The sequence below is a fragment of the Haplochromis burtoni genome, unplaced genomic scaffold (assembly GCF_018398535.1).
Source record: "Haplochromis burtoni strain Fernald_Lab_line unplaced genomic scaffold, NCSU_Asbu1 Contig_77, whole genome shotgun sequence".
In the NCBI taxonomy this organism is placed as follows: domain Eukaryota; kingdom Metazoa; phylum Chordata; class Actinopteri; order Cichliformes; family Cichlidae; genus Haplochromis; species Haplochromis burtoni.
Window position 1 is genome coordinate 1,129,110 of NW_024582438.1, and position 9,608 is coordinate 1,138,717.

The 9,608-nt window shown below is 39.5% G+C and overlaps 1 protein-coding gene across 2 annotated transcripts in view; it reads right to left on the reverse strand.

Moving 5' to 3' along the window:
• Positions 1–782: 782 nt before the first annotated feature.
• cd82b (CD82 molecule b) overlaps positions 783–9,608 on the reverse strand; it is a 22,650-nt gene continuing 13,824 nt past the window's right edge. For both annotated transcript variants that reach the window (XM_005929111.3, XM_042221959.1), the window contains exons 5-9: positions 8,234–8,308; positions 6,615–6,710; positions 5,701–5,874; positions 4,283–4,366; positions 783–2,808 (exon numbers count right to left, since the gene is read on the reverse strand). In XM_005929111.3, coding sequence (XP_005929173.1) covers positions 2,731–2,808; positions 4,283–4,366; positions 5,701–5,874; positions 6,615–6,710; positions 8,234–8,308 — 507 coding nt within the window. In that variant the 3' untranslated portion in view covers positions 783–2,730. The remainder of the gene's footprint in view (positions 2,809–4,282; positions 4,367–5,700; positions 5,875–6,614; positions 6,711–8,233; positions 8,309–9,608) is intronic.

A 9,608-nucleotide genomic window follows, 5' to 3' on the forward strand; every position in this document is an offset into this window, starting at 1 on the left:
TTTAAATGATAAGGTGATGTTTGCCTCTTGAAGCTCACTGATGAGATGTAAAAGCAGCCTCCTGAGAGGACACTAAGCTGTACTCATTACACTGAGTTTAAGTGCCTTAGACAATAGTGGATTAGAGCAGCAAGGTCTGTGCTGTAATTGTCTTGTTTCCTTTAAAAGCAGCAAAGGCAGTGGTGAGGTATTAGCTTGTGGTATGACATTACATCATGGGGCTCGCTTTCCTTGATAAGAGTCACTGCATTTAGATCTCATGAGACAATCTTACAGGGGAAAAATCCTGTTGAAGCAGCGAAATTTCTGCGTGTGGAGCTTTTTGTTGTATTGAGCCACGGGGTAGTGAGACTAAATTAACATAAAAAAAAAAAAAACTAAGAAAAGAAACGATAAAAAAAAAAGAAATTAATTAGCTTAGAGGTGCAAAACTGGAAAGGTAGTGAAATAACCAATTTCATAAGAATCTGGATGAATCCCATTAATTAAACCTGTAGCTTTTATAAATCAGGGTTTTAGAGCATAATTAATCCAGTGATGAGAGGTCTTTCATTTTACACATAAAAGGCCATAACAGGGAAATTTACTCATTTTAGCCAAGTGCAAATGTTAGGTGTACACTGCCATCTTCTGGTTGCTTTGAGTAAAACACAAAACAAACAAACGTGACATCTGAACACACAAATAACAAGCAGCCTGCGAAAGATTGACTCCAGTCTGTGCGTGAAGTCGTACCAACTTCTAACTGGAGTTTTAAATAAAATGAAATCAGCAGTCAACAGTTTCTAGTGGGTTCATGTTTATTAATAATTCTCAGTAATAAAAAGAAACAATTAATTACTAACATGGCTTAAAAGGTCCACAAAGGAAAAAGTGTACAAAGTATTCTAAACATTAAGGAAACCTTCATTTTTCTTCAACTTAAATTAATGTTTTCAATTTGGCAGCTCACGCAGTAGAAGCTGACTGTAACAGCTTTTAATCCTCTGTAATTACAGCGTGTTGAACACGCTTTCGAAGGCTCATGAAAGTGCTCATTAACCATAAATTGAGCTATAATAGTGTATTGAAGTGAAAAGATGGGATTTTATGGAGAAGACGGCTAAAAAAATAAATGAGGAAGAGAAGAGGTTTTGTAAAAAGTATTTTTAGAGAAGAAAGTATAAGTGGGAGAAGAGTCAGTTTCTGAATATGTAATAACTTACAACTTTTTTTGTCTTTCCTTTTTCTCACGGACTGATACTATAAACTAACTTCTTGGAAAACAGTCACGCTATGAAAGAAATCCACTGTGGTCACACAGCTGCTAAAAGACACACGAAAAAATGACTTTTCAAAATAAAAGCCAAGAGCTGTGTGTAAGTTCAAAAACAACCACGCCATGTTAAGGAAATGAAAATATAGCTTTAAGACTGATGACAATTTACCAAGGGATCCAATTTCTCCGATTCAGACCAAAATAGTGCTGACGGGCAGCCGTGCTCTGCTCTTCATCAAGAACCGAAGGAACCGAAGAACAATAGGACGTCTTAAAACAGGAACATGTGGGTGAAAGCTTTCCCATATAAAACGCTGACCGAGCACTCAACATGCCACGATCACTATCTAAAGTCATATATACAGCTGTTTAAAAACAACAAAAAAGAACAGATAATATGAAAATACTAAAAAAGAACATAAAGAAATAAAATATTCACTCAACACGTCATACGCATACGTACTTCAAACAGAAAAGTTCATTTCGAAGAGCCGCTCGTTACGAATCATGCGTACCCGAAAGGAAGACAGACATGATTTAGAGATGATGGGTAGGCATGAGGTGGAGCCGGTGGTGGGTGTCAACAGAGGGCTACTGGGTACGAGGAGTTGACGACAGAAGCCAAAACCTCCACCGCAGCAGCCATGCCCTGCATCCATCCTCCACCCACTGCACCAAAAATACCTTGAGATAGTAGCATGCGCCCTCCCATTTTCCTCTCATCTCCGTGCCTTGAAGTCAGAATAACTGGCTCTCAGCTAACTCAATATCACTAAAGTGCTCTCTTTCTCTCACCAGTTAACCCTGTAGCGCCAGGTTTACATTTGATACATGAGTTTTTGAGACTTCTACATCATCAATGCATTGCACTTTTTTTTAAAGCAACAGAACATTTTTAAACATAAAAAATGGCTGTGGCAAAGATGATACCAATTTAAATGCTTACACGCAAATTAATACTTCCTTTTATTAAAAGAAAAAATGTGTCTGAATTTTCAATTAAGACACAATAAATGAAGAATTTTCTGGCAGTTTTCTTATGACTTTACAGGGTTAAGCGCATCACTGAGGTCAGCCAAGGGGACACAAAAAAAAGAAAAAAGACGACGACATACAAATGAACACTTGCATAGTATCAAACGCCAGAAGCTTCCATCAAAAATAAAAACAAATAAAATGAGGAAAATTAAGTAACTTTTCAACTTAGGGTCAACAAATATATCACACTTGAGAAGTGTGTGTGTGTGTGTTTGTGTACATGTGGGCGTGAGAAATCTGTACAGCTGTGCAGACATGAGAAGCTCAAATGGTGGAGACAGCTGTCATTTGTCTGTGTGTGTGTGTGTGTGTGTGTGTGTGTGTGTGTGTGTGTGTGTGTGTGTGTGTGTGTGTGTAAGACTGGGCTGTGAGGAGAGAGAGAGGGAGAGTCCGTCCATCTGTGTGTGTGATGTGAAGCTGGCTCCAGCATCAGCTCAGTACTTCGGCACTTTGCTGTAATCTTCCCGGCCAACGTTCTTGCAGAGACACATGGAGAGGATCATCCCGAGGAGCTGGAGGAAAGAGGAGTTGTCGGCTTAGATATTGCATTTGAAACTGATGAGCAGAGTGTGCACTCAAACATGCAGGTGATAAAACCAAAAGAATTTCTGTGTATTTACAACAGGCTACAATTACTGAACCACAGGCTTTGTTTTTTTTCTCCAAGTCTGTCTTGAAACAATATTCACATACTTTAGTTATGTCCACTGCAGAGCTTCAACCGCACATGTCCATTTACGCGGGCATGGGAAACGTGTTTCCCCAAATTCTGCTTTAATGTAATGTGCCCTTAACCCTAGTTTAGCTTCAAAAAAAGGGTATTTTTTAAAAGTATTTTACACTGTCTTTTAATTTTAAATTTTTTAATCTGTTGTTTGATTTATTTTCTTTTTAAAATTTTGCATTGTGTCAACACTTTGTGATTCCTGTCTGATACGTTTTGGAAACACTACATATCCAGTCTTAGTTTGAAAACGACAGCACCGTGTTTTAGTCTAAAAAGGCAGAAACTGAGACTACTGGAAACATTATTATATAGAAAAAGCAGGGACAGATACTACATAAATAAACACTGCTTGCTTTCTGTTCTGAGGACCTCAGGCCTCTTGCTTTTGAGCCATGATTCACAACCTCAGATGTCAGGATCGTACTTCAATACCTCCCAGTTTTTTTAACCTAAAGAGCCAAATTCTAATTTCACCTTCAATTTTACTGCAAATTCTAAAGGTTCACACACTCTCCTCCACCTACATTTATATATTATTCAAAAAAGGTAAGCTATATAAATACGTTTTTGGATTTCCTAAAACTTTGGAGGTTTTGTTTTCTAAAGGCTTCTTCACTTTCCTTTTAGTGCCTCTGACATTCAGTTAAAGAGGAAGGAGAAGCTTTTCTTTTTAACCAAACTAGATTCTGCCTACAAGAGTTATGTACAGATGCTGGCCAGCTGTTTCACTCTGCTTCCAGCTAAGCTAACTGGCTGAAGCCAGAGGTATGGTAATGAAGACCAAACTTTTAAAGGAACAGTACATGTGGCACCTGGGTGTAGGATTAAGCTGCTGTTGTCGGTGTAGTTACACATTCACCTAACAAAACAAGCAAAAGATCCATAAAGGAAAGACCTCGAGAGAAGGCACAGATCTTTTTGTGGTTATGCCACAAAAGTCTTCGACTCGAACTCAAACCCACTTTGGTGACCTTTTGTGAATGAGGAAGGAGTTAAAAGTAGCCTATAGCAGTATATATGGAGGATTATAAAGTCTATCTACTACGATAATCTAAACACATGTTTGCTTTCTGCCATCGTTGTGATGAACGAACATAATTTAATGCATTTATTTATCTTGTGTCTGCCTGACCTAACTTGAAACTGTATACCAGCTACGATCCAAGCAAACGCAGACATGGTGCAGTTAAAAACAAATATACTGGCAGCCTTAAGGCACTCTTGATAAAAATCAGAACAGGAAGAGGCGGATACTGTACCTCCACGACTGCCACGGCAGCACAGATCCCCAGAATAACTCCCAAGTTATCCTTTAGCCATGTTTCTATGGTGGTTTTACAGCCCTACAGGAGAGAACAAGAGAGGGGGGGGGACATGCAGAGAGATGAATGATTACAGGATCACAGCCGGACATGAACTGAGCCTTTTGAAAGCACAACTGTTAGCTCTGGGTTGAGCCTGTGAGGGGAAGAATAACAGGTTTAGCTTAGCCGAGGAAGGGAGCGACTGGGGAGTGTAAAGTTTCTCAAACACGCAGACCAAACAACAGAACGGTGGAGTTGTACTGCTGTTTGGATAAATCAGAGCAGTATGAACAATTTGCCTGGGCTGCCACCGATCACGGCGCTGATTGAGTTTAACCACAGTCGCACACTGAGCTGCCAGTCTTAGTCAAACAGTTCTGTAAAGATTAAAGGTGTGACGTCTGTGTCATCTCCCTAACCATGGCCTGGACTTAAAAACAAAACAAAAATCCAAACTGGTGGGTTTTCATTTTGAAACGTGTAACTTTTGCTATGTTTATGTCTACTGTCCATTCTGCTCCACAGTTTTAGGACCCTTAAAACAGAGTTGTGTTTTAAGATCTCCACCCAGTCTTAGTCTGAAAGCTTCAGTAATCTGTTTGCTAAGACTACTGGAAAATTCAACTCCGACATCTACTTTACCTTAATGCTGATTGGGCCTTATCAGATACAAACATTAAATGTTAAAAATCGTTAAATTCCCTAAAACAAAGAATCATAAATTAAAAATCATTCCTATGCTTACGTGCAGCTGCAAAGTACTTCAAATAAGTCTATACTTCTTGTAGTACACATCCAATCAGTAAGTAAGATACTTTTTAAATGCAGTGATAATAACTGTAGTAAAACTCTGATGACAGCAGATCATCTGCCTCCATTTCATCCCATCCCCAACATTCGCCTATGTCACAGCAACCGTCTACACGTCCTCCTTCACTACATCCATGAATCTTCTTTGTGGCCTTCCTCTTTTCCTTTGTCCAGTGTATCCACTAACCCGCCTCTGCACATGTCCAAACCATCTCAGCCCTGCCTCTCTAACGTATAAAGGCCGAATCAAACATGCAGATCATCAATTCCTTTTTTTTTTTTTTTTTTTTTTTTTTTTTTTAACCTGTCCCGTTTGGCTCTTTTGCCTACAGTATTTTGGGGCTGTCCCACTGCCTGGAGAAAACATTAAAGAAAATACCAAAAAATAAATAAATAAATATATATATAATAATAATAATAATAATAATTTGTATAAGCAGCGATATCATGGTATGGAAATAAAACAATTTCAGTCTTGGTTGTATAATTTAAGAGTTGCTCGCCTAATTTTCAACTCTTAGCGCACAGACAGGAGGCTGCAGACTTTACATTGTGTTATTTACCGTTTCATAAACAGGTGGATCCGAGGACAAGGTTGAACACAGGCCTGCTAGCACCTTATCCACTCCAGGCAAGGAATCATTACGACAGGAGCAGGAATACTGCACCTGGGTGCTGTTCTTGATCACAGGGTTCTCAGACCAGTTGCCCGGCCCAGTAAAACCACAGCATTTCATCTGGTAATATGGGAGAAAGCAAAGATGTGAGACAAGTTAGAAACACAAAAAACTCCACAGAGGATGGATTGAAAAGGTTTTGCTGCATTTTATTTCTTTAAAAGAGACAAAAATGAATTGGAAATGAAACTGGATCCAAAATTAGCAAATCCCTTGGCTCTGTGAATGAGTAGTTGTATTATGATATTTGAGAACAATGTATTCTTGGCTGCTGCTTTCAGAAAGACCAGGAGGAAAGAGGCTTTGCAAGAAAGAGGCAAAGGTGGAAGAAGAGAGGGAAGAAACTGGGTACAGGCTGATTAGTTTAATGAGTTAGTTCATCCAAAGTGCAAAGCATACACATATTTTCACGTATCCCTCAGGTCAGTTTTATTTGTATAGTTCTGAAAAGGCTGTCTCCAGAAAACAGTGGATGTGATGGAACTTAGGGAGCCCACCGGATTGGATGAAAGTTAAGTTAGACGAAGGCTGCAGGTTACAGACCTACAACTATTCAGCACAATTAGTCTCTCCTGATGTATGGAAAGCTGCAATCACACCGTTAGCTGCTTGCATGATAATTGTTGATTGACTGAGTTACGCATTAAAAAGGATAGAAAAGCTGCTTATAATGTATTGTAATGTGATTCTTGAAGAATTATTTAGAGTAATCACGCCTGCCACCAAAACAATCCAAACTGAAATCGAAACAAATGTTTTTTTTGTTTTTTTTTGGGGGGGGGGGTGAAGCGTCAACTCACCGTCCTCTGAATGTAGTCCAAGGGGTGCTCTGTGGTCCTGTTATTGGGGTAGGTGATGATCACAGTCTTAATAATGCTGTCCATCTCATATGCCAACTGGAATTGAATACGAGTATATTATTATCAGTGTCTAAGAATCAGAAAACACACCATGGCTGTACGTAAATAAAAGTGCTTTTTATTTTAGGCATTAAAAAAAAAGGTTGAACACCAGCCAGAGAGGGGAAGTGAAACAGTGGTGATGAAGGAAGCAAATAAACAAGCAACAACCCCCCACAAATCCCACAGATGATCATTCTTTTCCAAATTTTAAATGTATGCTTCTTCGAGCACCGCCGCAGTCGGTTCTTCTATGTGACGTCTCTTGCTGGGCTCAAACATTGTTCAAATACAGCTTAGCAAGAGAACGACTCCGTGTTTATGTGTGTACGACCACAGAGCGGTGGCAGAGATGCAGCTTCTGAGGCTCTACAGCGAGAGCCTCACCCTATTCTGGGAATGGGCAGCACCCTGCCCTGTGGTGAGCCTTAAACACAGGGAGGGTGTCTTGGGCTACAGATACACATGTACGTACACATACATGCATATAAATGCTGGAGGGCTGAAACAGCCACCACCTATCCTGAGCGCAGTGGTGAGGTTTATCAAGGGAAAGGCTTTTTATGTCTTGGAAAAGAAAGGCCATGTTTAGAGAACAAAACCGGTTTTAGATGTTTATATGCTCCAACTTAACACTCCCTTTAGAACAACACAAAGGTGGTGCTATTACTGGTTTGACCTGTATAAGAAAGGTTTTAAGGGGGGAAAACATTAAAACATCAGGAGTTCAGAAAAACACATTTACAGCTACGCAACAGCCTTTTAAAATTTAATCCAATACGTTTTGAAAATCTTAAGCTGTTTTTTGGTGTTGTTTGTCATGGTTTTTATTTTAGCCAGCTTGTTTTCTAATTCAAGCCCCCCTGCCGAGCTAATAAAATCTATCAAAGGATTAAACTTTGCCACAGTTTGGTTGTTGTTGTTTAAAATTTATTTATTTTTTTTTAAAAAGAGCAGAAATGGGTGACATGACACTTAATACGATGACAATTTCTGCCTCTGGGGTGAAAAGTACTAACGTATAGAAGATGAAGACAGACTTATTTCATATGATTAAAGCTTTAAAAACATCATTTAATGCGATTCTCCAGCACACTCGCTCCACATCACTAATATGATGACGAAAGCCTTCGATTACAGCAACCTACAAACTACTTCCGGTACTGTTATCACATGTCTCCTGTCCCCCTTCTTTATCTCACTTTTCACAATCCAATCACATGACACAAACTCACAAACTGAAACTTTCCATTTGTTGAACTTTGGATTCCTTACTGGTTAATGTACACACAGCCAGCGAAAGCTGTGAAGGGGAAACAAGTACCCAGTGGGCCCAAACTGTACTAGTGGGTGGAGGAGTGGTAGGTGGTAGAATGTACGAGAAGTGGGGGAAACAGGTTAAATTAGGAAATATGGTAAAAATAAAAAAGGAAACAAATACAACACAAAAAGAAAGAAGATGTGAAATTAAAAATATAGGGGAAGAGAGTAAAGCAGGATCAACTAAACTAGCTTCTTACCCGATCTCTCTGGAAGTAAATGAGAACTCCAGCAGTGATCTGGGCAACGAGGATGAGGAGGAGGCAGGTGAAGTACTGTGAGGGGACAAAGACGTATGTCAGTTTTACATAACCACTGATAAGAGATGAAAAACACTGATGCAAATCTTAAAGCAGATAAAATAATCATTTTTTTAACAGGAGTGAATGAAGTAAGAAAGCTTGTATTGGTGAACATATATCTGTAGTTCCCATCAGCTGTGCACAGTTTCACAGCAAGTTTCAGGTAATTATAGGCTGCTGGTTTAGTTTAGGTTTTTTAATTAGTAGCAGCAGGAAGACTTTCAACGAACACTAACATATCCAGCCACACGCAGCTGATAGATAGAAAATAGATTATTAAGTCCTGAATATCATAAAGCTCGGTTATTTTTGGGCAGCCAAAACACCAAAACAAGTGTTGACACTTTTTCTGAATGGAAAAAACCCCCCCTCTAAAAACAGAATCAGAAGAATTTAATGAGGCCAATCTCACGTTAAAGCTTATCTTCTCAGACATGGCTGCTTTGGTCCCGACAAGTTCCAGCATGAATGCTGTTTTTAGATCTTATTCCGTGCTCTATGATTTAACCGCAGACCTCAAACTTGCACAGAGGTCAAACTTTAACTTGTCTTTTCAAATCAACCTGAAGTTTGTGTCAGACTCCACAGTTTCCAAGCCCTAAGGCAAGTGTGTGGGGAGAGGTGCGAGACCGAGGGCATACTAGTCACTTTAGTTTCCAACATGGTGCACAGTGAATTCATTCCCTGTGGTGAAACTGTCAACGTGGAGCTCTATTCGAACTTTCTGGGGCTTCTGAAGAAGAACATTCAGCAGAAGTGATGTGAATTATGGTGCATGTCAGCCAGCCATCTCCTGTCAGCTCAGAGCACACTCAAAACGCAGAAGTTTCTGGACCGCTCACCAGTTTTGCTTCCCTAAATTTTCATCCTTTTCACGAAAATGACAATCAAGTTGCAGGTCCACTGTTATGACACACAGGAGGTGATCCAATGAATATTGCAGAGGCATAAATGTAAAGAGTCATAACAGGACTTCGACTAAGATAGCAGCCGTGCTGAAAACAGTGTAGGAGACGATTGTGAGATCAGCCAACGGTAAAGCTGTTTATAATCTGGACCTGTTCTCTTAACTTTTTTTTATTGCATTTCACCCTCACACAGTTAATGTACTGAATAGATAGAAAGTAAACAAATTATCAACTCTAATAAATGGAAATTTATTCACATGTAACAAATAGAAACAAAACAGAATAAGAGAAAAACAGTTTTTGGGCAGACACATCCAGCTTTTCCAGTCTTCCCTCAGTGTGTGTGTGTGTGTGTGTGTGTGTGT